The sequence below is a fragment of the Salvelinus alpinus genome, chromosome 27, assembly GCF_045679555.1.
Source record: "Salvelinus alpinus chromosome 27, SLU_Salpinus.1, whole genome shotgun sequence".
Taxonomy (NCBI): Eukaryota; Metazoa; Chordata; class Actinopteri; order Salmoniformes; family Salmonidae; genus Salvelinus; species Salvelinus alpinus.
Window position 1 is genome coordinate 11,492,444 of NC_092112.1, and position 27,813 is coordinate 11,520,256.

The 27,813-nt window shown below is 46.2% G+C and overlaps 1 protein-coding gene across 1 annotated transcript; it reads left to right on the forward strand.

The window, feature by feature from the left end:
- Positions 1-26,625, forward strand: LOC139555959 (delta-like protein 4). The gene is made up of 11 exons (XM_071369378.1): positions 1-527; positions 672-932; positions 1,387-1,444; positions 2,658-2,921; positions 9,310-9,370; positions 10,141-10,271; positions 11,924-12,093; positions 15,884-16,103; positions 18,207-18,969; positions 24,214-24,325; positions 24,973-26,625. Exons 1-11 carry the CDS (start codon positions 474-476, stop codon positions 24,976-24,978), a joined length of 2,100 nt encoding a protein of 699 aa, XP_071225479.1. The 5' UTR covers positions 1-473; the 3' UTR covers positions 24,979-26,625.
- Positions 26,626-27,813: the final 1,188 nt, after the last annotated feature.

A 27,813-nucleotide genomic window follows, 5' to 3' on the forward strand; every position in this document is an offset into this window, starting at 1 on the left:
GTGTTCATTCACTAGTAATAAGACGCACGGTGAACAGACATCCACGGAGCGCAGCGCAACACTGACGCGCCAAGTACCAAAACAAGACAGTGGTGTTGCATCGTCCTGCACGCACACACACACACACACACACCGACGTAACCATTGTGGAGTACTGTACTGTACCACTGTGGAAGCGAAGAGGAGAACAGCGCGAACAGAGAGGGATCAGATAATGGATATTGATCTTCCGTTATTAAACCTTTACCTCTTTTGGACAACCTGGGAATTCTAAAACATATTACTTTGGCAGGTTGGAACATCCAACAAAGATTCTAATTACGGAAAAACAACGAAGTGGAACGAGAAGGAGGATTTATATTTTGTTATTTCTTTCTGCTTTTTTTATTTGTATTTCGCCTCCCAACACTTTGGAATAGTGGGCTTTGGAATATATTGGCGGGTGACGCGACTGCCCTGGATAAGCGAGAAGGATGGCAACTTGGTTCACTTTTACCATCGCATTCAGCACCACTGTACTGACACAGGTAAGGAGGAATCTGCCGGATACCCTACAGGAGCTCCTCAACGAATGATCACTCGACATAGCCTATTCCAAGGAAAGGGTCTATTTTAGCGTGTGCGTAACGGTGTTTTCAGAAAAATCATATATTCTCTTCTCTTTTTTTTAGGTATTTGGATCCGGTGTTTTTGAGATCGATCTACATGAATTTAAAAACAGCAAAGGATTGCTGGAGAATGGCAACTCGTGCAGGCTCAACTGCAGGACTTTCTTTCGTGTTTGTCTTAAGAACTACCAGGCGGTAGTGTCGCCAGGTGACTGTATCTTTGGAAATGCCTTGACACCGGTGCTAGGGACCAACTCCTTTAGCGCCATGGACGGGGGAGCTTTCAGTAGACCCATCCGACTACCGTTCAACTTTGGATGGCCGGTAAGACAGAGCGCCTATATGTAGTCCATGTTACTAGTTGAATGTATTCCATGCCAAGGTCAGTGTTGTTGTGTTGTGAAGCAGGCGGGTTGTGATTGGTTTGGACAGAAAGCGCACCAGTTATTGGTGAGTAATGAGATAATCCATCATTAGGTAATGCTGTGTGTATAACCAAACACACACACACACACACACAGAGGATTGACACACAACACACAACGTTGTTTATTTCTAAATGCACCACACAGCGGTATGACCTACTATATAACCTGTTTGCCTCGATGCAAATGTACAATCCTAAATTGTATAGCCATGCATAAACAGACAGTTCGTTTTTTGAATTGCGCTCAATTTTATCTGTGATAAAGTGTGATGTTGTCAAATGTATTATATTGCCTGTACCAACTGGATTATGAGTGATCTTTTCTAATGACTGGATGCGTTCTGTCCTTAGGGATCGTTTTCTTTGATAATTGAAGCCTGGTATTCATCTTCAACAGATCTACCTGTTGGTAAGTCGATCTATTCAACGCCACAAGAGGGCGACCTTTCTACACATTTCACAAATAGTCCCTCTGTAACTAATGCACCTTTTAAGTGTCAAACTTTTATCCCATAATGAGTATCTTCTCACTATCGTTGATCCATTCCCCTTATTGTTAATTGTTCCCTATATTCTTTTCATATTTTTACTCCTTTATGCAGCCCTTTGTTGCTCAGCTTCAAAACACCTTTTTCATTCTTATGCTCCAACACAATGTGACTTCCTGCGGTGTATTTCTGGCGTGGGAACGAGTTGAGGGCTTTGGTGAGAACACACAGAGCCTGCCAAGTATATGTGACTACATCTTCCTGTATTTAACACCTTGCTCTGTTCCGCCCATTGGACGCGGCCTGGGAAGGTTTGTTTTTTTGACGACAGAAAGGAAGAGGACATTTTAATCTCAGTTTATTGTTCATCTAAAACCCTTATGGTTTTGTTCATATGAGATTTGATAAGAAGCCCTCTGATCTGTGTAAGGGCAGGCTGTAGGGCCGCGGGGTACATATTCAAACCAAGACCAGTGAACGGAGCACGCATGATGTTTTCACATCGAAATAGGTCTAGGATATTTCAATCGTATGATATGAGATATGGCACGAGATAGAATATTTTGAATGATAGGAGAACAATGGCTTATATTGAATACCGTAACAGGCGTCATTAGACCCAGTTAGACAATGTATGTGAAACATGATTTTAACACAGAAGACTACTTTCCAACATGCCTGTAAGAAAACAGACTGCTTCCTTTTGGATCTCACTTTGGCGTCTAGGCTGTGTTACTGTAAAAAAGCACTTTGTGACAACTAAAAAGTAATTTATTGATTGATGTAACTAATGCATGTTCTCTAGACATGTTTGTGAGATATACAAACATCCTTCAACAGTGTGGTGCTGGGCTGAGAAAGTGTACATGACAAGATGTTTACTAATGCTCTCTTGTCTCTCTCTCTCTCTCTCTCTCTCTCTCTCTCTCTCTCTCTCTCTCTCTCTCTCTCTCTCTCTCTCTCTCTCTCTCTCTCTCTCTCTCTCTCTCTCTCTCTCTCTCTCTCTCTCTCTCTCTCTCTCTCTCTCTCTCTCTCTCTCTCTCTCTCTCTCTCTCCTCTCTCTCTCTCCTCTCTCTCTCTTTCTCTCTCTCTCTCTCTCTCCTCTCTCTCTCTCTCTCCTCTCTCTCTCTCCAGACACCAGCAACCCAGAGATGTTGATTAGTTTCTTTTCCATCCAGAGACAGCTGGGTGTAGGGACCGCCTGGTCTCTGGATGTTCAGAGCGCCCGACAGACAGAGATAAGGTATTCTTACCGGTTCATCTGCAATGACAATTACTACGGAGAAAGTTGTTCCAAAATATGCACGCCAAGGGACGACCGTTTTGGCCACTACACCTGCGACCGTGATGGCCAGTTGTCCTGTCTGCCCGGCTGGAAGGGGGAATACTGCGAAGAACGTAAGCAACCCGAGAGAAACCAACCGTTATCGAACCCCCCCCCCAAAAAAAAACTCATCCCCACTGGCCTATCAGAGTCCATGTCACACTTGTCTTTGACCAATATGTTGGGTATATACAATCACAATTTCTTCAATGATTATAGGCCTTTACTATAGGACAGTGTTTTTTTTCCTTCTAGCAAGCTTGGTCATCGTTTTTGATGCATTTTGGCTGTACTGTTTCTTCCATGAGTATAGTTTCGCTGTGCTTTTGGTTCTTCCCGAGCTTGTTGATACATCGTTTTCAGAGAGCGAGTGAAAGGTGTACAGTAGCTGTGGTTTACTTGTATATAGGTGGTCTGTGGCCTCTGCCGAGAGGTTGGGTTGTTAAATGGCACAGCACTTGGTACTCGTAACTGGTTCAAGGCTGATTTGATTTGGTTTTCCTCAATCGCTACATTGGTGGCAGCGGCGGGATGAATGCCACAGTCTCTCAGGGTTTTGTTGAAAGCCTGATGCACTGGTCCTGTGAGAGATAGAGGGATAAATAGATATGAGACAGAATGAGAATAGTGTTGCCCCCCCCCCAGTATGTTAACCTACTACGTACTCAGGAAGTATTTATTTTCTTTATGCACATTAAAAGGGCCACAGAAATAACAGTGTGGATATGAGGGCATGTTTGCCATGCTACATTGGTCTAAGAGGTCATCTCTGAGGACTACGGCATGTATAGTAAGTGTATGAGAAGGAGTCAGCCTTGTGTGTAGGCCCTAGGGAACAAAGAGATGCTGTTAGAGAGGAGCTGCTTGCTGAATATGAGGACAAAACCCACAATATGCTTAAGACACAGGTACTAGTGCACTATAAATGAGCACAAAAACAACAGCTGCTTCTCTTCTCTATGTTTTGGACAGAACCGATACTGAATGAACTCGTACTATCACAGGGAGAACAGCCAGTTGGCAGGGTTAGTGTTGGGAGGCAGGGTTAGTGTTGGGAGGCAGGGTTAGTGTTGGGAGGAGGGGTTAGTGTTGGGAGGCAGGGTTAGTGTTGGGAGGCAGGGTTAGTGTTGGGAGGCAGGGTTAGTGTTGGGAGGAGGGGTTAGTGTTGGGAGGAGGGGTTAGTGTTGGGAGGCAGGGTTAGTGTTGGGAGGCAGGGTTAGTGTTGGGAGGAGGGGTTAGTGTTTGGAGGCAGGGTTAGTGTTGGGAGGAGGGGTTAGTGTTGGGAGGCAGGGTTAGTGTTGGGAGGCAGGGTTAGCGTTGGGAGGCAGGGTTAGTGTTGGGAGGAGGGGTTAGCGTTGGGAGGCAGGGTTAGTGTTGGGAGGCAGGGTTAGTGTTGGGAGGCAGGGTTAGTGTTGGGAGGCAGGGTTAGTGTTGGGAGGAGGGGTTAGTGTTGGGAGGCAGGGTTAGCGTTGGGAGGCAGGGTTAGTGTTGGGAGGAGGGGTTAGCGTTGGGAGGCAGGGTTAGTGTTGGGAGGCAGGGTTAGTGTTGGGAGGCAGGGTTAGTGTTGGGAGGCAGGGTTAGTGTTAGGAGGCAGGGTTAGTGTTGGGAGGCAGGGTTAGTGTTGGGAGGCAGGGTTAGTGTTGGGAGGCAGGGTTAGTGTTGGGAGGCAGGGTTAGCGTTGGGAGGCAGGGTTAGTGTTGGGAGGAGGGGTTAGCGTTGGGAGGCAGGGTTAGTGTTGGGAGGCAGGGTTAGTGTTGGGAGGCAGGGTTAGTGTTGGGAGGAGGGGTTAGTGTTGGGAGGAGGGGTTAGCGTTGGGAGGCAGGGTTAGTGTTGGGAGGCAGGGTTAGTGTTGGGAGGAGGGGTTAGTGTTGGGAGGCAGGGTTAGTGTTGGGAGGCAGGGTTAGTGTTGGGAGGCAGGGTTAGTGTGGGGAGGCAGGGTTAGTGTTGGGAGGCAGGGTTAGTGTTGGGAGGCAGGGTTAGCGTTGGGAGGCAGGGTTAGTGTTGGGAGGAGGGGTTAGCGTTGGGAGGCAGGGTTAGTGTTGGGAGGCAGGGTTAGTGTTGGGAGGAGGGGTTAGTGTTGGGAGGAGGGGTTAGTGTTGGGAGGCAGGGTTAGTGTTGGGAGGCAGGGTTAGTGTTGGGAGGCAGGGTTAGTGTTGGGAGGCAGGGTTAGTGTTGGGAGGCAGGGTTAGTGTTGGGAGGCAGGGTTAGTGTTGGGAGGAGGGGTTAGTGTTGGGAGGCAGGGTTAGTGTTGGGAGGCAGGGTTAGTGTTGGGAGGCAGGGTTAGTGTTGGGAGGCAGGGTTAGTGTTGGGAGGCAGGGTTAGTGTTGGGAGGCAGGGTTAGCGTTGGGAGGCAGGGTTAGTGTTGGGAGGAGGGGTTAGTGTTGGGAGGCAGGGTTAGTGTTGGGAGGCAGGGTTAGTGCCCGTTGGGAGGCAGGGTTAGTGCCTGTTGGGAGGCAGGGTTAGTGTTGGGAGGAGGGGTTAGTGTTGGGAGGCAGGGTTAGTGTTGGGAGGCAGGGTTAGTGTTGGGAGGCAGGGTTAGTGCCCGTTGGGAGGCAGGGTTAGTGTTGGGAGGAGGGGTTAGTGTTGGGAGGCAGGGTTAGTGCCCGTTGGGAGGCAGGGTTAGTGTTGGGAGGAGGGGTTAGTGTTGGGAGGCAGGGTTAGTGCCCGTTGGGAGGCAGGGTTAGTGTTGGGAGGAGGGGTTAGTGTTGGGAGGCAGGGTTAGTGTTGGGAGGCAGGGTTGGTGTTGGGAGGCAGGGTTAGTGCCAGTTGGGAGGCAGGGTTAGTGTTGGGAGGCAGGGTTAGTGTTGGGAGGCAGGGTTAGTGTTGGGAGGCAGGGTTAGTGTTGGGAGGCAGGGTTAGTGTTGGGAGGCAGGGTTAGTGTTGGGAGGCAGGGTTAGTGTTGGGAGGCAGGGTTAGTGTTGGGAGGCAGGGTTAGTGTTGGGAGGCAGGGTTAGTGTTGGGAGGAGGGGTTAGTGTTGGGAGGCAGGGTTAGTGTTGGGAGGCAGGGTTAGTGTTGGGAGGCAGGGTTAGTGTTGGGAGGCAGGGTTAGTGTTGGGAGGCAGGGTTAGTGTTGGGAGGCAGGGTTAGTGTTGGGAGGCAGGGTTAGTGTTGGGAGGAGGGGTTAGTGTTGGGAGGCAGGGTTAGTGTTGGGAGGAGGGGTTAGTGTTGGGAGGCAGGGTTAGTGTTGGGAGGCAGGGTTAGTGTTGGGAGGCAGGGTTAGTGTTGGGAGGCAGGGTTAGTGTTGGGAGGCAGGGTTAGTGTTGGGAGGCAGGGTTAGTGTTGGGAGGAGGGGTTAGTGTTGGGAGGCAGGGTTAGTGTTGGGAGGCAGGGTTAGTGTTGGGAGGCAGGGTTAGTGTTGGGAGGAGGGGTTAGTGTTGGGAGGCAGGGTTAGTGTTGGGAGGCAGGGTTAGTGTTGGGAGGCAGGGTTAGTGTTGGGAGGCAGGGTTAGTGTTGGGAGGCAGGGTTAGTGTTGGGAGGCAGGGTTAGTGTTGGGAGGCAGGGTTAGTGTTGGGAGGAGGGGTTAGTGTTGGGAGGCAGGGTTAGTGCCCGTTGGGAGGCAGGGTTAGTGTTGGGAGGAGGGGTTAGTGTTGGGAGGCAGGGTTAGTGTTGGGAGGCAGGGTTAGTGTTGGGAGGCAGGGTTAGTGTTGGGAGGCAGGGTTAGTGTTGGGAGGCAGGGTTAGTGTTGGGAGGCAGGGTTAGTGTTGGGAGGAGGGGTTAGTGTTGGGAGGCAGGGTTAGTGTTGGGAGGCAGGGTTAGTGTTGGGAGGCAGGGTTAGTGTTGGGAGGCAGGGTTAGTGTTGGGAGGAGGGGTTAGTGTTGGGAGGCAGGGTTAGTGTTGGGAGGCAGGGTTAGTGTTGGGAGGCAGGGTTAGTGTTGGGAGGCAGGGTTAGTGTTGGGAGGCAGGGTTAGTGTTGGGAGGCAGGGTTAGTGTTGGGAGGCAGGGTTAGTGTTGGGAGGCAGGGTTAGTGTTGGGAGGAGGGGTTAGTGTTGGGAGGCAGGGTTAGTGTTGGGAGGCAGGGTTAGTGTTGGGAGGCAGGGTTAGTGTTGGGAGGCAGGGTTAGTGTTGGGAGGCAGGGTTAGTGTTGGGAGGCAGGGTTAGTGTTGGGAGGCAGGGTTAGTGTTGGGAGGCAGGGTTAGTGTTGGGAGGCAGGGTTAGTGTTGGGAGGCAGGGTTAGTGTTGGGAGGCAGGGTTAGTGTTGGGAGGCAGGGTTAGTGTTGGGAGGCAGGGTTAGTGTTGGGAGGCAGGGTTAGTGTTGGGAGGCAGGGTTAGTGTTGGGAGGCAGGGTTAGTGTTGGGAGGCAGGGTTAGTGTTAGGAGGCAGGGTTAGTGTTGGGAGGCAGGGTTAGTGTTGGGAGGCAGGGTTAGTGTTGGGAGGAGGGGTTAGTGTTGGGAGGCAGGGTTAGTGTTAGGAGGCAGGGTTAGTGTTGGGAGGCAGGGTTAGTGTTGGGAGGCAGGGTTAGTGTTGGGAGGCAGGGTTAGTGTTGGGAGGAGGGGTTAGTGTTGGGAGGAGGGGTTAGTGTTGGGAGGAGGGGTTAGTGTTGGGAGGAGGGGTTAGCACCAGTTACTAGAGGTTGATGTTTATGCCTCTTTTACCAAAACAAATTCATCAGAGAAAACATTTCAGGTGACCATTTTAAAACATAAATCTTTACCATTTGTTTGTTTGAGTCAGTTTGAACCGCAGTGTGACAAGGGATCTGTCATCGGCGTCACTTGGCCGTGAAGGAGAAATTGGCATGTGTTATGGTTGCATTTTGACCGTGGCGCCAAATCCTTGACCAGAGCAATTACATACCCACCTACCGTCCGTAGTCGCTCTCCCTGGCTGTGAGAGAGGAGCTTGTATTTCCATACTACTACTACCTGAAAGTAGAGCGCGTTCCTGGTCATTTAATCCCGGGCAGTTTGAACGTCACTGGCGGAACACGGGCTGCAGCAGCATGCGCTGGGGTTAATCGCTACGTTATTATCCGCCACGCGCCACCGAAGTTGTAGTCTCCCTATTGTTGGGGGCTCGTGGGCCGCATAGCAACTGCAAGTACGGTTCGCGCAGACAAGGAACAACAATGGTGGCAGCTGTCCGCTATTGAGCACGGGCATCTGTTTAGGACTAACCCGGCCGTTTACCGGTGGTCGCCAGCCTATCCAACCGGAATCGGTGTCACACACACACACACACAGAGAGAGAGAGAGAGAGAGCGCTAGAGAGCTAGAGAGAGAGAGAGAGAGAGAGAGATAGAGAGAGAGAGCTAGAGAGAGAGAGAGAGAGAGAGAGAGAGAGAGAGAGAGAGAGAGAGAGAGAGAGAGAGAGAGAGAGAGAGAGAGAGAGAGAACTAGAGAGAGCTAGAGAGAGCTAGAGAGAGAGAGAAAGAGAGAGAGCGCTAGAGAGAGAGAGAGAGAGAGAGAGAGAGAGAGAGCTAGAGAGAGAGAGAGAAGAGAGAGAGAAAGAGAGAGAAAGAGAGAGAGCTAGAGAGAGAGAGAGAGAGAGAGAGAGAACTAGAGAGAGCTAGAGAGAGAGAGAGAGAGAGAGAGAGAGAAAGAGAGAGAGAGAGAGCTAGAGAGCTAGAGAGCTAGAGAGAGAGAGAGAGAGAGAGAGAGAGAGAGAGAGAGAGAGAGAGAGAGAGAGAGAGAGAGAGAGAGCTAGAGAGAGCTAGAGAGAGAGAGAGAGTCCTCATGGTCCCGCTGTAGCAGTTGGGTGGTGTGACAGGTTCAGTTGGAGCTTGTGTCTGTCTGCCCTTTGAAGAAGAAGCCTTACGGCTGAAATGAATAGATTTTATGATGGAGATTGGCCTTAATGCTTAAGTAGCCTGACGTGTGATATATGGCCAATATACCACTGCTAAACGGAGTGCCTGGACACAGCCCTTAGCCGTGGTATATTGAACATATACCACAACCCCCCTTGAAGTGCCTTTTTGATATTATAAAACTGATTATCAACGTAATTAGAGCAGTAAAAATACATATTTTGTCGTACGGTCTGATATGCTATGGCTGTCCAGCCAATCAGCATTCAGGGCTGGAACCATCCAGGTTATAACGAAGCTTTTAGAATGCATAATGGCTATTATAGCTTAGTTTTATCATAGCCTATACACATGCAAGCACATCATTTGTGTATTTTATGATAAAGGCCCATTTTTGGGGGGTTGAAATAATATTTCATGATGTAGGCTAATGTTCAGAAGTCCATAACATCAGTAGGCTATAATATCCTTGGAAATTGTCGCTCTTTTCATGTACACGACTTACTGTAATGATAGCTTTGCCTATCGTGACTGTGGCTCAGATGCACATAGTGTAGTCAGATTGATGTACATGAGTTACTGTAATGATAGCTTTGCCTATCGTGACTGAGGCTCAGATGCACATAGTGTAGTCAGATTGATGTACATCCACTGGATGAATAACGTTTGAAACACTATAGATGACCCCTGGATATATATCTATTGGTGTGTTACAGCCATCTGCCTGGTGGGATGCAGTGAAGGAAACGGAAACTGCTCCAGACCTGGAGAGTGTGTGTAAGTAATATAGAAATTATAAAATGTGTGTGTGTGAAGGAGACAGTATTTAGTGCTACTATTTCTCTAAACTGGTCCAATATTTATATTCCATGTGATGTCAACTGTTCAGCAGAAAGCAATCTATTTTCCAAAGCTCAATATCAAGCAGCCAACCTCTCTCTCTCTCTCTCTCTCTCTCTCTCTCTCTCTCTCTCTCTCTCTCTCTCTCTCTCTCTCTCTCTCTCTCTCTCTCTCTCTCTCTCTCTCTCTCTCTCTCTCTCTCTCTCTCTCTCTCTCTCTCTCTCTCTCTCTCTCTCTCTCTCTCTCTCTCTCTCTCTCTCTCTCTCTCTCTCTCTCTCTCTCTCTCTCTCTCTCTCTCTCTCTCTCTCTCTCTCTCTCTCTCAAGACTTTGGTCAGAACTATAAGTATGCAGCTCACACAAAGTCTAGAGTAGAATAATCGACTCCATATGAACATTTGTATAGAGGGGTTTCTGCAGAAAGGGAAAATGCATAAAATTGGTCCTTGTAGTCATAAAACTATAGTCAAGTGTTCTGCACTCTGTCTTAGAGGGATACTGTAGATTATTGGCTGTTACAACATGGTTGGTTGCAGTGCACTGTTGTACAGTTATGTTTAATCAACCAATTAACAAATAAACCTATCAATGTAATTAACCAATCAGTCAGTCAATAAATAATGTATAGATAAATGTATGGTATTGATGGAGAAACATTTACCTGAATTGCAGAGTTTTTAATGGTACATTACCTCTCCTGTGTCTCCAGGTGCAGAGAAGGTTGGCAGGGTCCGTTCTGTGATGAGTGTAAGAAGTACCCAGCTTGTAAGCATGGCACCTGCCAACAGCCATGGCAGTGTAACTGTAAGGAAGGCTGGGGAGGGCTCTTCTGTGACCAAGGCAAGAACACATCTTCATCATCACCATCGTAGTTGCACAGAGAAATCTGACTGAAACATATCAGAAAATGTGCAATAAATTATGTTTTTGAGTCAAATACTGACTCTAAAAGAATCCCCCAAAAAATAGAGAAGACGTTGACATGAATCTGTATGTCAACATTATCTATCAGCTGTTATTGTGTTCGTCCACTATCACTGGTGAGCTCATCAGGATTTTCCTGTACACTTATTTTCTATGAGAAGAAAAGATGTTAGTGGACTAATCTGTTTGATTTAGTAGTTTACCTTACATACAGGACGTTATGTTGACCTTACATACAGGAAGTTATGTTGACCTTACATACAGGATGTTATGTTGACCTTACATACAGGACGTTATGTTGACCTTATGTTGACCTTACGTACAGGACGTTATTTTGACCTTACATACAGGAAGTTATGTTGACCTTACATACAGGAAGTTATGTTGACCTTACATACAGGATGTTATGTTGACCTTACATACAGGATGTTATGTTGACCTTACATACAGGACGTTATGTTGACCTTATGTTGACCTTACGTACAGGATGTTATTTTGACCTTACATACAGGAAGTTATGTTGACCTTACATACAGGAAGTTATGTTGACCTTACATACAGGACGTTATGTTGATCTTACATACAGGAAGTTATGTTGACCTTACATACAGGATGTTATGTTGACCTTACATACAGGATGTTATGTTGACCTTACATACAGGACGTTATGTTGACCTTATGTTGACCTTACGTACAGGATGTTATTTTGACCTTACATACAGGAAGTTATGTTGACCTTACATACAGGAAGTTATGTTGACCTTACATACAGGAAGTTATGTTGACCTTACATACAGGACGTTATGTTGATCTTACATACAGGAAGTTATTTTTACCTTACATACAGTACATTATGTTGACCTTACATACACATTTTTTGGGGGGAAATGATATTGTTTTATAATAATACAATTGCTCAGAGAAAGTGATTTTGTTTAACAAGTAATACTTGTTTCTCAAAAGTTAGAGGTCAAAATTGTTGAGACCCCTAAAGTAAAATAAAGTAGTCAGAAGTTAAGTATTTAGTCCTCTATTCCCAGCATGCAATGACTTCATCAAGCTTGTGACTCTACAAAACTTGTTGGATGCATTTGCAGTTTGTTTTGGTTGTTTCAGATTATCTTGTGCCCAATAGAAATTAATGGTAAATAATATATTGTGTCATTTTTGAGTCACTTTTATTGTAAATAACAACATAATATTTTTGTAAACACTTCTACATTCATGTGGATGCTACCATGATTGCGGATAATCGTGAAAGAATTGTGAATAATGATGAGAAAGTTACAGAGGGTCAAAGATCATACCCCCAAGACATGCTAACCTCTCACCATTACAATAACAGGGGAGGTTAGCATTTTATATCATACCCCCAAGACATGCTAACCTCCCCTGTTATTGTAATGGTGAGAGGTTAGCATGTCTTGGGGGTATGATATAAAATGTTAAAATATTGCTCTTCTTTATCAAGTGTGTCAAATGATTTAACCCCACGATACATGTACAGTATTTGACCTTATATTTGACCTTTATTTGACCTTTGACCTCTCTGCTCCCTCCCCTCTCAGACCTGAACTTCTGCACGCACCACCAGCCGTGTGTGAACGGGGCGACCTGTATGAACACGGGTCAAGGCAGCTATACTTGTACCTGTCCCCCTGGGTTCACTGGGGTCAACTGTGAGCTGGAGCTGCAGGAGTGTGACAGCGACCCCTGCAGGAACGGAGGACTCTGCACGGTAAGCAGTGGTTAGATAGATATGTTAGAAGGGACAGCACTGTGGAGGAAGGGACAGCACCGTGGAGGAAGGGACAGCACCGTGGAGGAAGGGGACAGCACCGTGGAGGAAAGGACAGCACCGTGGAGGAAGGGACAGCACCGTGGAGGAAAGGGACAGCACCGTGGAGGAAGGGGACAGCACCGTGGAGGAAAGGGACAGCACCGTGGAGGAAGGGACAACACCGTGGAGGAAGGGACAGCACCGTGGAGGAAAGGGACAGCACCGTGGAGGAAGGGGACAGCACCGTGGAGGAAAGGGACAGCACCGTGGAGGAAGGGGACAGCACCGTGGAGGAAGGGGACAGCACCGTGGAGGAAGGGGACAGCACCGTGGAGGAAAGGGACAGCACCGTGGAGGAAGGGGACAGCACCGTGGAGGAAGGGGACAGCACCGTGGAGGAAAGGGACAGCACCGTGGAGGAAGGGGACAGCACCGTGGAGGAAGGGGACAGCACCGTGGAGGAAGGGGACAGCACCGTGGAGGAAGGGGACAGCACCGTGGAGGAAGGGGACAGCACCGTGGAGGAAGGGGACAGCACCGTGGAGGAAAGGGACAGCACCGTGGAGGAAGGGACAGCACCGTGGAGGAAAGGGACAGCACCGTGGAGGAAGGGGACAGCACCGTGGAGGAAGGGACAGCACCGTGGAGGAAGGGGACAGCACCGTGGAGGAAGGGACAGCACCGTGGAGGAAGGGGACAGCACCGTGGAGGAAGGGGACAGCACCGTGGAGGAAGGGACAGCACCGTGGAGGAAGGGGACAGCACCGTGGAGGAAGGGACAACACCGTGGAGGAAGGGGACAGCACCGTGGAGGAAGGGGACAGCACCGTGGAGGAAGGGGACAGCACCGTGGAGGAAGGGGACAGCACCGTGGAGGAAGGGGACAGCACCGTGGAGGAAGGGGACAGCACCGTGGAGGAAGTGGTTAGATAGACAGGTTAGAAGGGACAGCCCCTGTAGGAACGGAGGACTCTGCACTGTGAATTAGTAAGCACTAGATGATCTCGTTAGATGGGACAATGCCTGCAGGAACGCCCGTTAACCTTTCATGAGCCTCTACCCCGGGTCCGGGATCACCCCCCACCCCCCCACACACTGATTAGCATAGCTAGCATAGCTTCACAAGTAGATAGTAGCATCTAAATATCATTAAATCACAAGTCCAAGACACCAGATGAAAGATACAGATCTTGTGAATAAAGCCACCATTTCAGATTTTTAAAATGTTTTACAGGGAAGACACAATATGTAAATCTATTAGCTAAACACGTTAGCAAAATACACAATTTCTTTGTCCACCATTTTTTCTCTCCACCAGTAGCTATCACCAATTCGGCTAAACTAAGATATTGATAGCCAATAACCAATAAAAAACCTCATCAGATGACAGTCTGATAACATATTTATGGTATAGGATAGGTTTTGTTAGAAAAAAGTGCATATTTCAGGTAGAAATCACAGTTTACAATTGCACCGACCATCACAACTCGACTAGAATTACTATAGAGAGCAACGTGTATGACCAATTTACTCATCATAAAACATTTCATAAGAATAGACAAAGCATAGCAATGGAAAGACCCAGATCTTGTGATTCCAGACAATATTTCAGATTTTCTAAGCGTTTTACAGCGAAAACACAATAAATCGATAAGTTAGCATACCACATGTGCAAACGTTACCAGAGCATCGATTCAAGCCAAAGAGAGCTATAACGTAATCATCGCCAAAATATATTAATTTTTTCACTAACCTTCTCAGAATTCTTCCGATGACACTCCTGTAACATCATTTTACAACATACATATAGAGTTTGTTCGAAAATGTGCATATTTAGCCATACAAGACCGTGGTTACACAATGAAAATACTAGCAAATCAAGGCTCAAAATGTCGGACGTCATCTTTCAGAGTGATCTAGTTTAATCGAAAGCTAATCATATACTTGACTAAAAAATACAGGGTTGACAGGAATCGAAAGACAAATTAGTTCTTAATGCAACCGCTGATTTACATTTCTAAAATTATCCTTACTGTGCAATACAGGGTTCGCCAAGTGAAGCGATAACAAACAAAATGGCGAATTATGCGTTTAAAATATTTCGACAGAACAACGATTTATCATATTAAATATTTCTTACTATGAGGTGATTTTCCATCAGATTCTTGGGCAATGTATCCTTTCTTGGGTCTAATCTTCTTTTGGTCGATAGATATTCTCTGTCCTTCGAAATGTCCACTAACATCGACCGAGACCCCGAAACGTGACCAAAGCTTCAAAGTGCACGACAAAGAAATTCCTCAAAATCGCACTAAACGGATATAAATTGCTATAAAACGGTTCAAATTAACTACATTATGATGTTTTTAACAACTATAACGACTAAAAACATGACCGGAGAAATATCACTGGCTAAACAACCATTTGGAAAGAGGCAAGCCCGATGTCCATCTTGCGTAAGACGCGCGAAGGAAAGGACGGTACTTCCACGTTTTCTTGTTTTATAGTGGCTCTGATTGTGCAATCGACTCCATTCAAAGCGTGATGACGTACTGACACCCAGAGGAAGACGTAGGCAGTGTCGGTTTCTCCATAGCATCTACTGGCACCTTAAAACCGACCCCAGATCAGGGGTCAAAATTTCTGAAATCTGACTCCCTGTCAGGAAAAGTGCTGTAGAAGTAGTTCTGTACCACTCAGAGACAAAATTCCAACGGCTATAGAAACTAGAAAGTGTTTTCTATCCAATAATAACAATAATATGCATATTGTACGATCAAGAATTGAGCACGAGGCAGTTTAATTTGGAGACCAAAAAATGCTAATGCGGAACAGCACCCCCTATAGTTGCAAGAAGTGTTAAGGAGTACGTGCTAGATGGCCCCCTACAAGTCACTAAATGCCCAGGCTAGAAGCGACAAAAAGTGGCAATATTGTCAGAACTGATGAGTAGATGGGTACACTATAAATACAAAAGTATGTGGACACCCCTTCAAATGACTGGATTCAGCTATTTCATTCGATCACACAGCCATGCAATCTCCATAGACAAACATTGTCACTAGAATGGCCTTACTGAAGAGCTCAGTGACTTTCAACGTGGCACCGTCACAGTATACAATGACATTCTAGACAATTCTGTGCTTCCAACTTTGTGGCAACAGTTTGAGGAAGGCCCTTTCCTGTTTCAGCATGACAATGCCCCCCGCGCACTAAGCGAGATCCATACAGAAATGGTTTGTCGAGATCGGTGTGGATGAATTTGACTGGTCTGCACAGAGCCCTGACCTCAACCCCATCGAACACCTTTGGGAGGAATTGTAACGCCGACTACGAACCAGGCCTAATCGCCCAACATCAGTGCCAACCTCACTAATGCTGTTGTGGCTGAATGGAAGCAAGTCCCCACAGGAATGTTCCAACATCTAGTGGAAAACCTTCCCAGAAGAGTGGAGGCTGTTATAGCAGCAAAAGCAGGGACCAACCTCATATTAATGCTCAATAATTTGGTATGAGATGTTTAGACAAGCAGGTGTCCACATACATTTGGTCATGTTATGTACTTAAAGGTACTGGGTTAGAACTACGCTGCCTGGACCAAGGTGACCCACTAAATACCCAGCCTAAAAGGGACAATGGCAGAGTTATTGTCAGAACTAATGTGAGAGGAAGGAAGGACTGCATTTTTAGAAACGACTGTAATCCAAACTGTCTTGACCTTTGAGATCTTAACTCTCTCCCTTTATAGAACCTGGATGTTGGCTACAGGTGTTCGTGTCCGCAGGGCTTCGAGGGTTCTCACTGTGAACACAGCCTGCTGACCTGTGCTGACTCCCCCTGCTTCCACGGCGGACAGTGCCATCAGAAGGACAACGGGCATAGCTACATCTGCGAGTGTCCTCCCGGATACACAGGACTCAACTGTGAGAAGAGAGTGGACAAGTGCACATCTCTTCCCTGTGCCAACGGTATGCTACGGCCTCTCCCCCCCCCCCCCCACCCCCACCCCCCCCCCCCCCACCCCTTCTCTTCCCCTGAATTCCTCAGGCAGGTTGGAAGTGTGTGATGGAACTACTATCTCTCTCTCCACCCCTCTTCTCTCTCCCCCCTCCTCCCCTTCTTCCCTTCCCCTGAATTCCTCAGGCAGGTTGTGAGTGTGTGATGGAACTACTATCTCTCTCCCCCCTCTCCTCTCTCCCCCCTCCTCCCCTTCTTCCCTTCCCCTGAATTCCTCAGGCAGGTTGGAAGTGTGTGATGGAACTACTATCTCTCTCCCCCCTCTTCTCTCTCCCCCCTCCTCCCCTTCTCTTCCCCTGAATTCCTCAGGCAGGTTGGGAGTGTGTGATGGAACTACTATCTCTCTCTCCCCCCCTCTTCTCTCTCCCCCCTCCTCCCCTTCTTCCCTTCTCCTGAATTCCTCAGGTAGGTTGGAAGTGTGTGATGGAACTACTATCTCTCTCCCCCCTCTTCTCTCTCCCCCCTCCTCCCCTTCTCTTCCCCTGAATTCCTCAGGCAGGTTGGGAGTGTGTGATGGAACTACTATCTCTCTCCCCCCTCTTCTCTCTCCCCCCTCCTCCCCTTCTCTTCCCCTGAATTCCTCAGGCAGGTTGGGAGTGTGTGATGGAACTACTATCTCTCTCCACCCCTCTTCTCTCTCCCCCCTCCTCCCCTTCTTCCCTTCTCCTGAATTCCTCAGGTAGGTTGGAAGTGTGTGATGGAACTACTATCTCTCTCTCCCCCGCTCTTCTCTCTCCCCCCTCCTCCGCTTCTTCCCTTCTCCTGAATTCCGCTTGGGCCGGCAGTCTGGATTGTTATGGAACAACAGAAATCTGTGGGAACTGTGTGTCTATTGTGCTGGATGTAAACATGTGATGGCTTCCAGTCGGCTTCAAGGAATGTCACCCAATACTGTTCATTCAGTCAAGCCTGTACTAGTTTGAACAGAGGATGAAGGAAAAGACTGTTGTGGTCCCGTGTGGCTCAGTTGGTAGAGCATGGCGCTTGCAACGCCAGGGTTGTGGGTTCATTCCCCACGGGGGGACCAGGATGAATATGTATGAACTTTCCAATTTGTAAGTCGCTCTGGATAAGAGCGTCTGCTAAATGACTTAAATGTAAATGTAATGGACAAATAATGTGATACATATCAAATCCACATGGACTTGGTTCAGGGTGACCTTTCAGATGCTTGTTGTGGTGCATGGATTTAGTGATGAAGGGAAAGGCCAGAATATTTCAGACTTGAGACTTCGCATCTGATGGTTACCAAGACCTCAAGATGTGTGTAGTGGGAAGTAAGGGAAAAGGGGAATATCTAGTCAGATGTCCAACTGAATGTTTTTAACTGAAATGTGTCTTACCGGATTTAACCCAATCGCTCTGAATCAGAGAGGTGCGGGGGGGGCTTGCCCTAATCAACATCCACGTCTTCGGCGCCCGGGGAACAGTGGGTTAACTGCCTTGTTCAGGGGTAGAACGACAGATTTCTACCTTGTCAGCTCGGGGATTCGATCCGGCAACCTTCCGGTTACTGGCCTAATGCTCTAACCACAGTGATGTAGTGTGATGTAGTGTGACATAGTATGACGTAGTGGGAAGTAGTGACGTAGTGGGAAGTAGTGACGTAGTGGTGTAGTGACGTAGTGGTGTAGTGTGTAGTGGGAAGTAGTGACGTAGTGATGTAGTGGTGTAGTGTGTAGTGGGAAGTAGTGACGTAGTGGGAAGTAGTGACGTAGTGGGAAGTAGTGACGTAGTGGGAAGTAGTGGTGTAGTGTGAAATAGTGACGTAGTGACGTAGTGGGAAGTAGTGACGTAGTGGGAAGTAGTGACGTAGTGGGAAGTAGTGACGTAGTGGGAAGTAGTGACGTAGTGGGAAGTAGTGACGTAGTGTGAAATAGTGAAGTAGTGGTGTAGTGTGTAGTGACGTAGTGGTGTAGTGTGTAGTGACGTAGTGTGAAGTAGTGACGTAGTGGGAAGTAGTGATTGTTTCTGGACAGGGCCTATTGTGTATGTCTGCATGCGTGTTCTCTCCTCCAAGACCCTGACCCCTGACCCCTTGTGTCTCTCCCCAGGCGGTCTGTGTTTGATCCACGGTGGCGTGCGTCTATGTAGCTGTCGCTCCGGTTTCACCGGCCAACGCTGTGAGATCAACATCAACGAGTGTGCCGGGAACCCCTGCACCAACGGAGGGACCTGCCTGGACCGCATCAACGACTACACCTGTGCCTGCCCCCCGGGGTACGCCGGACGAAACTGCGACCGCAGCCTGGACGAGTGCTCCATCCGCCACTGTCTTAACGGTGGGCTCTGCACAGGGGGAGGAGGAGGGCCGGGGAAACCCCCTGCCACCTGTATCTGTCCTGCTGGCTTCACCGGATCACGCTGCCAGTTCTTTGCTGTGACCCTGCCGGTGGGTGGGGAGAGGATCAATGGAGAGGGCCAAGATGGCTTCCAGTGGGCGGCAGTTTCCTTGGCTGTAGGGCTGGTTGCATTACTGGTGCTGCTATGCATGGTTGGGCTGGCTCTACGGCACATCCACAGGCAGACCGGCAGGGACAGGGGAGATGGGGAGACCATGAACAACCTATCAGATGTACAGAGGGATAACCTAATCCCCGCCTCCCAGCTGAAGAACACCAATCAGAAGGTTGGATTGGAAGTGGACTGCGAATCAGAGAAGTCAAACTTCATCCATAAGAACTATCAATTGGACTCGTATAGTAACGCAAAGTCAAAGGAGTTGAAGGATGATACGTCGCAAGAGGATAAAAGAAAAAGTCATGTGATCTACGACAAGTGTTTAGAAGAGAAAATACCGCTGAGTAGAATGTACAGGTAAGAAAAGCAGTTTTTTTTGGTCTAAATTAAGCTTTTCGATGAGTTTTATCTTGATTCTGAAATGTTAGACCACATCTGCAAACATGAAGAACTAGCCAACTGCTTCTGCAATGACACATTGAGACATAGGCTACTAACAGCGCTATACTTACAGCTCTATACTCTAGGAAACTGTTTAAGTACAGCTCTATACTTACAGCTCTATACTCTAGGAAACTGTTTAAGTACAGCTCTATACTTACAGCTCTATACTCTAGGAAACTGTTTAAGTACAGCTCTATACTTACAGCTCTATACTCTAGGAAACTGTTTAAGTACAGCTCTATACTTACAGCTCTATACTCTAGGAAACTGTTTAAGTACAGCTCTATACTTACAGCTCTAGGAAACTGTTTCAGTACAGCTCTATACTTACAGCTCTAGGAAACTGTTTCAGTACAGCTCTATACTTACAGCTCTATACTTGCAGCTCTATACTTACAGCTCTAGGAAACTGTTTCAGTACAGCGCTATACTTACAGCTCTAGGAAACTGTTTCAGTACAGCTCTATACTTACAGCTCTATACTTACAGCTCTAGGAAACTGTTTCAGTACAGCTCTATACTTACAGCTCTAGGAAACTGTTTCAGTACAGCTCTATACTTACAGCTCTATACTTACAGCTCTAGGAAACTGTTTCAGTACAGCTCTATACTTACAGCTCTATACTTACAGCTCTAGGAAACTGTTTCAGTACAGCTCTATACTTACAGCTCTAGGAAACTGTTTCAGTACAGCTCTATACTTGCAGCTCTATACTTACAGCTCTAGGAAACTGTTTCAGTACAGCTCTTGAAAACAGCTCTATACTTACAGCTCTAGGAAACTGTTTCAGTACAGCTCTATACTTGCAGCTCTATACTTACAGCTCTAGGAAACTGTTTCAGTACAGCTCTTGAAAACAGCTCTATACTTACAGCTCTATACTTACAGCCGCAATTCAATATGTGTGTGAAAGGTCAAGGCCATTCTATGGGCTCTACATCTTTTCTGATACCCCCACCCTCCCACCCACCCAAAGGATCAACAGTCAAGTCCGACGACTTAAACCATAACCCCCAATCCCCGACCTCCAAGCTTCTAGCTTGCTAATGATTTCAAATGATCTTTTAATCTCATTTTCTCCAAAGACTTTTACTAAAAACAGACCACAACAGACAGACTCCTTAGAAACACAATACTGGTCTTAATTTGCACACAGTTAATATGTTTGACTGTTGCTGAGCCATACTCCCCTCCCCCTGTCTCTCTGTGTGTAGAAGGGTGATTGTACAGAAGTGGTATGAAATTGGGGGGAAAAAAGAGAGAAAAAAAGACTGATTATTTTTTCCAAACATTCAGCTTTTTTACGTCTTACAGGATATGTCAGGTAGACATTTCTACTCCTCACACACTGTCACTACGGAAACGGTGAAAAAGTCTCAGTAAAAGTAGAACCATAAACAATAGTAATCATTTTGATTAACCTTGTATTACAGTTAAAACATTTTTTATATGTTATTTGTATACCAAATTAACAAATGAGTAGAAAACATTGTTTTAAAACTGATTCTAAAAATCTTTTAAATTGAATTGAGAGTAATATTATCTCTTGTTTTCTGTAAAATGTTCAATGTTGATCGTATGAATCTGAAACTTGTTGATTGATTGAATTATGCATCTTATTAATGATGTTGTTTCGATGTTCAACATCTTTCAAATTCTTTACCTACTTTTATTTGGTGCAAAATATAAGGCATTTCGGTGACAACTGGAAATCATACAGATACATAGAGGACTCTATATGGATATAACACATTTTACTATAGATGTTGAGTTTATGGGGCTGCCACCATTTTAAAGTAGCCAACTTGTTGGAAGTGATCAGCCAATGATCAGAGAGTATTGTCTTCTTCAAATTGGATTGCCTATGGCTTGTAAACCACAGAATAAGGTCAAATCCCAGAGCCAAGATTTATACCGGTACAGTAGAGTGGGGTACAGTAGAGTAGGGTACAGTAGAGTAGAGTAGGGTACAGTAGAGTAGGGTACAGTAGAGTAGGGTACAGTAGAGTAGGGTACAGTAGAGTAGAGTATGGTACAGTAGAGTAGGGTAGAGTAGGGTAGAGTAGAGTAGGGTACAGTAGAGTAGGGTACAGTAGAGTAGGGTACAGTAGAGTAGAGTATGGTACAGTAGAGTAGGGTAGAGTAGGGTAGAGTAGAGTAGGGTACAGTAGAGTAGGGTACAGTAGAGTAGGGTACAGTAGAGTAGAGTATGGTACAGTAGAGTAGGGTAGAGTAGGGTACAGTAGAGTAGGGTACAGTAGAGTAGGGTACAGTAGAGTAGGGTACAGTAGAGTAGAGTATGGTACAGTAGAGTAGGGTAGAGTAGGGTAGAGTAGAGTAGGGTACAGTAGAGTAGGGTACAGTAGAGTAGAGTATGGTACAGTAGAGTAGGGTAGAGTAGGGTACAGTAGAGTAGGGTACAGTAGAGTAGGGTACAGTAGAGTAGGGTACAGTACAGTAGAGTAGGGTACAGTAGAGTAGGGTACAGAAGAGTAGAGTAGGGTACAGTAGAGTAGGGTACAGTAGAGTAGGGTAGAGTAGGGTAGAGTAGAGTAGGGTACAGTAGAGTAGGGTACAGTAGAGTAGGGTACAGTACAGTAGAGTAGGGTACAGAAGAGTAGGGTACAGTAGAGTAGGGTACAGAAGAGTAGAGTAGGGTACAGTAGAGTAGGGTACAGTAGAGTAGGCTACAGTAGAGTAGGGTACAGTAGAGTAGAGTATGGTACAGTAGAGTAGGGTAGAGTAGGGTAGAGTAGAGTAGGGTACAGTAGAGTAGGGTACAGTAGAGTAGGGTACAGTAGAGTAGGGTACAGTACAGTAGAGTAGGGTACAGAAGAGTAGGGTACAGTAGAGTAGAGTATGGTACAGTAGAGTAGGGTAGAGTAGGGTAGAGTAGAGTAGGGTAGAGTAGAGTAGAGTAGGGTACAGAAGAGTAGGGTACAGTAGAGTAGGGTACAGTACAGTAGAGTAGGGTACAGAAGAGTAGGGTACAGTAGAGTAGGGTACAGTACAGTAGAGTAGTGTACAGAAGAGTAGGGTACAGTAGAGTAGGGTACAGTAGAGTAGGGTACAGTACAGAAGAGTAGGGTACAGTAGAGTAGGGTACAGTAGAGCAGGGTAGAGTATAATAGGGTACAGTAGAGTAGGGTACAGTAGGGTACAGGAGAGTAGGGTACAGTACAGTAGAGTACAGTAGAGTAGGGTACAGTAGAGTAGGGTACAGTATAGTAGGGTACAGTATAATAGGGTACAGTAGAGTAGAGTAGGGTACAGTAGAGTAGGGTAGGGTACAGTAGAGTAGGGTACAGTACAGTAGGGTACAGTACAGTAGAGTAGGGTAGGGTACAGTATAGTGGAGTAGGGTACAGTAGAGTAGGGTACAGTACAGTAGGGTACAGTACAGTAGAGTAGGGTACAGTATAGTGGAGTAGGGTACAGTAGAGTAGGGTACAGTAGAGCAGGGTACAGTAGTGTAGGGTACAGTAGTGTAGGGTACAGTAGAGTAGAGTAGGGTACAGTAGAGTAGGGTACAGTAGAGTAGGGTAGGGTACAGTAGAGTAATGTACAGTATAGTAGGGTACAGTAGAGTAGGGTACAGTAGAGTAGGGTAGAGTATGGTAGGGTACAGTAGAGTAGGGTACAGTAGAGTATGGTACAGTAGAGTAGAGTAGAGTAGGGTACAGTACAGTAGGGTACAGTAGAGTAGGGTACAGTAGAGTAGGGTACAGTAGAGTAGGGTACAGTAGAGTATGGTACAGTAGAGTAGAGTAGGGTACAGTACAGTAGAGTAGGGTACAGTAGAGTAGGGTACAGTAGAGTAGGGTACAGTAGAGTAGGGTACAGTAGAGTATGGTACAGTAGAGTAGAGTATGGTACAGTAGAGTAGGGTAGAGTAGGGTAGAGTAGGGTACAGTACAGTAGAGTAGGGTACAGTAGAGTAGGGTACAGTAGAGTAGGGTACAGTAGAATAGAATAGGGTACAGTAGAGTAGGGTACAGTAGAGTATGGTACAGTAGAGTAGGGTAGAGTAGGGTAGAGTAGGGTAGAGTAGAGTAGGGTACAGTACAGTAGAGTAGGGTACAGTAGAGTAGGGTACAGTAGAATAGAGTAGGGTACAGTAGAGTAGGGTACAGTAGAGTATGGTACAGTAGAGTAGGGTAGAGTAGGGTAGAGTAGAGTAGGGTACAGTAGAGTAGGGTACAGTAGAGTAGGGTACAGTAGAGTAGAGTACAGTAGAGTAGGGTACAGTAGAGTATGGTACAGTAGAGTAGGGTACAGTAGAGTAGGGTAGAGTAGGGTACAGTACAGTAGAGTAGGGTACAGTAGAGTAGGGTACAGTAGAGTAGGGTACAGTACAGTAGAGTAGGGTACAGTAGAGTAGGGTAGGGTACAGTAGAGTAGGGTACAGTAGAGTAGGGTACAGTAGAGTAGGGTACAGTAGAGTAGGGTAGAGTAGGGTACAGTACAGTAGAGTAGGGTACAGTAGAGTAGGGTACAGTAGAGTAGGGTACAGTACAGTAGAGTAGGGTACAGTAGAGTGGGGTACAGTACAGTAGAGTAGGGTACAGTAGAGTAGGGTAGAGTAGAGTAGGGTACAGTAGAGTAGGGTACAGTAGAGTAGGGTACAGTAGAGTAGAGTACAGTAGAGTAGGGTACAGTAGAGTATGGTACAGTAGAGTAGGGTACAGTAGAGTAGGGTAGAGTAGGGTACAGTACAGTAGAGTAGGGTACAGTAGAGTAGGGTACAGTAGAGTAGGGTACAGTACAGTAGAGTAGGGTACAGTAGAGTAGGGTAGGGTACAGTAGAGTAGGGTACAGTAGAGTAGGGTACAGTAGAGTAGGGTACAGTAGAGTAGGGTAGGGTACAGTAGAGTAGGGTACAGTAGAGTACAGTAAGGTAGACAGCCACCTGTGTGTAAACAATGACTTTATAATATATTATTGTAACAATATGTTTGTTCTTGTCTTGGATTGAATTAGAACATTTTACGATGGGGACAGCCATTAGAATCACCCATTGTTATGTTATACCTCTGTCTCCCTGTACATTCTTTTCCACCCCCATCAGTAGGTCACCCGATGCCTAGTTTGACCATATGCTTCTACTTTTAAAGGTTGACTGTCTGAATGTGTGTGTTGATTTGTGGTGTTCACAGTGAAAAGTCGGAGTGTAGGATATCAACGATATGTTCCCCTCGAGACTCTCAGATCTACCAGTCCGTCTTTGTTATAGGAGAGGAGCGGAGGGCGTGCGTCATAGCAACAGAGGTAAGGATAAATACATACCAAAAAATATATATATATATACTTTTTCATCAGTACTTATTTTGCGGTTTCCCTCTACAGCGTTTCACATCACACTTATTGTCAAGTACATTTATTCTTGGTGATGTTATGTTTTTTTATAGATAGACATTGTGGAAGTACTACATATTATTTTTTACTGAAACATAAGCCAGGAAAATATCCTGTAAGCCTAAATGGCGTAATCATGTATGCCAAGTCAATATGGTGAAATAATCTGATTTGGAAATGATCTCACTAAAACTATAAAAGTGTATCAAATCACCGTTCTTCAAACTGACAAGTTGATGGTCTGGAAAGGGGATATAGTGTACCTGGAACAAGCCCCGTTCATCCCACAGAGTTGGATCCCCTGGACTGCTCTCTCTGCACATGCTTTCAGATACGTGTAAAGCTTTACTTTGTCTCACAAGCCCTATGTTTTAACATAGAAGCGCTTGAGTGTAATTGAAAGCAGGATGAGCCAAGCTGAAAACATATAGCGTACCCGTAAGAATAGATAACAGAACTGTGCGGTTTCCCTGTTCATAGATAAACAGGGTAATGTTCCCTCACTGTTTCCTCAGTTCCCACAGCTTGCCTCTAAGTCTCTCTCCTCTCTTCCTCCCCAGGTATAAGCTGTGAGGGGTATGAAGAAGCGAGGAAGCGATAGAGGAGAAACACAATCGAGGCAGAATTTTATTTTTCTGGATTGTTTACAAAAATCTGAGAAGAGACTGGAGACTGTTTATGATGTCACCGCTGATGTCACTGCTGATGTCACTGCTGCTCTGGAACACTTGATGAATGGAGAGAGAGAGAGAGAGAGAGACGATAAGAGAAAGAGCGAGAGACAGAGATGGACGAACCTCTCCTCTTCTCTGTAAACGAACCAATGAACACTAGCCTGAGAACTTTATAGAACTTTTAACATCGACCGAGTGTTTTGTATACAAACACGTGTACAGTAGCAGTCATGAACCTATTGTGTTCTGGGAACGGTTAAAACAAATGGTTAAATCAACTGTTAAATGGTTAAAAAGACTGACTGAACTGCACAGAGTGTGGAGGGAACTAGTAGAATGTCAGCAACAAAACAACAAACTTGAACTGAACTCATCTGTCCTTGGCAGCAATGGAGGAGAGAGTAGGTGAAACGGGACAAATGGCCGGAGCTCGTAGTTGACCCCTGACCTCTCAGTTGACCCCTGCCCGACCTAATCATCGGGGACTTCGAAAGCCAACTAATCAAAATGGAGGTGCCTGAGATTCAACTGATCTTTAACCCCTAGCCAGTATAATTCACCAGCTAGGCAAGACCCAAGGTCCAGGGTGGAGCCAACTCGCTGAAACCGACCGACCAACCGCAAACAACCGACTGACCAGTCGGTTGAAAACCACAGACTAACCACAACAAAACACTGAGAACGATGAATGTCTGACTGAACAAACAAACTAACGTCTCAACTGTCAATCACTCCAAACAAAACGCCTGGTCGGACTACTCCAGACTTTTTCATTCCATTCAAATGGTGAAAAGATGCAGCCGGAAATTACTAGAAGCCGAAACAAGAGTTTCAATGCTAAAACTAAACACTTGTCTCTTCACGGAGCACTTAAACACCAAAAAGAAAAACAGGTGGGAAATACAATTTTTTCCATCAACAGGAATTTAGAGGAGGAGTATACATCCCAAATGGCACCCTATTCCCTAATAGTGCACTACTATAGACCAGAGCCCTATTCCCTATATAGTGCACTACTTTAGACCAGAGCCCTATTCCCTATATAGTGCACTACTATAGACCAGAGCCCTATTCCCTATATAGTGCACTACTATAGACCAGAGCCCTATTCCCTATATAGTGCACTACTTTAGACCAGATAGTATAGTAGTGCACTGTATAGGGAATAGGGCTCTGGTCTATAGTAGTGAACTATTAGGGAATAGGATGTAATTTGGGAGCCAAACAGCCCTGACATGAAGGCGAATAGAAGGACACTGTCATACCACGGCCTATCATTGTGAAGTTACAGAACCAATGTCATTTTTTTTATTTTTTGTTTATGATTATTTCCAGAGTTTAATTTAAATATTGATTGACACAAATGCTCTTTATATGTTTTATAATATTATTTTGTATATAATGGATATTTATAAGGACAACACTTCTGAAGAATAAAATACTTTTTTTCCTTCAATAAAACTGTTGTTCATTTTGATGCCGCGGAATGAAAAGTGAGATTAGTTTGGTGGTGTTTCTTAATAATGAAGAACTATAACTGATGCTTAGTGTTTTTCTCTAAGTGAGGCAGGTAGCCTAGTGGTTAGAGGCAGGTAGCCTAGTGGTTAGAGGCAGGTAGCCTAGTGGTTAGAGGCAGGTAGCCTAGTGGTTAGAGCAGATAGCCTAGTGGTTAGAGGCAGGTAGCCTAGTGGTTAGAGCAGGTAGCCTAGTGGTTAGAGGCAGGTAGCCTAGTGGTTAGAGGCAGGTAGCCTAGTGGTTAGAGGCAGGTAGCCTAGTGGTTAGAGGCAGGTAGCCTAGTGGTTAGAGCAGGTAGCCTAGTGGTTAGAGGCAGGTAGCCTAGTGGTTAGAGGCAGGTAGCCTAGTGGTTAGAGGCAGGTAGCCTAGTGGTTAGAGCAGGTAGCCTAGTGGTTAGAGGCAGGTAGCCTAGTGGTTAGAGGCAGGTAGCCTAGTGGTTAGAGCAGGTAGCCTAGTGGTTAGAGCAGGTAGCCTAGTGGTTAGAGGCAGGTAGCCTAGTGGTTAGAGGCAGGTAGCCTAGTGGTTAGAGCAGGTAGCCTAGTGGTTAGAGCAGATAGCCTAGTGGTTAGAGCAGTTAGCCTAGTGGTTAGAGCAGGTAGCCTAGTGGTTAGAGGCAGGTAGCCTAGTGGTTAGAGGCAGGTAGCCTAGTGGTTAGAGCAGGTAGCCTAGTGGTTAGAGCAGGTAGTCTAGTGGTTTAGAGCAGGTAGCCTAGTGGTTAGAGGCAGGTAGCTTAGTGGTTAGAGCAGGTAGCCTAGTGGTTAGAGCAGATAGCCTAGTGGTTAGAGCAGATAGCCTAGTGGTTAGAGTGTTGGACTAGTAACCGGAAAGGTTGCTAGATTGAATCCCTGAGCTGACAAGGTAAAAATCTGTCGTTATGCCCCCTGAACAAGGCAGTTAACCACTGTTCCTAGGCTGTCATTGAAAATAAGAATTTGTTCTTAACTGACTTGGTTAGTTAAATAAAAAAAATACATTTTAAAGGGACTGAAATGCTATTAAATGACATATTACATTGGAGTTTTAATATGTAATTCTATGGATAAAACGATCAAAACTGTCAGACTTTTACCGTACAATAAACCTACATTATCTATGTGAAACAGCCAACGTGACAACAACAAAGAGTTGGCTTAACTAGATAAAGCTACTAAGCTACTGCATCACTACACAACTTTCAAGTAATTCCTGGAAAACCCCACCGTACACACCAAC

Excerpts from the sequence above, each read along its gene's own strand:
- LOC139555959 (XM_071369378.1), top strand. The coding sequence starts at position 474 with ATGGCAACTTGGTTCACTTTTACCATCGCATTCAGCACCACTGTACTG. Across the intron at positions 2,922-9,309 it reads GGGGGAATACTGCGAAGAAC|CCATCTGCCTGGTGGGATGC; the intron begins GTAAGCAACCCG and ends GGTGTGTTACAG. Across the intron at positions 12,094-15,883 it reads GGAACGGAGGACTCTGCACG|AACCTGGATGTTGGCTACAG; the intron begins GTAAGCAGTGGT and ends CTCCCTTTATAG.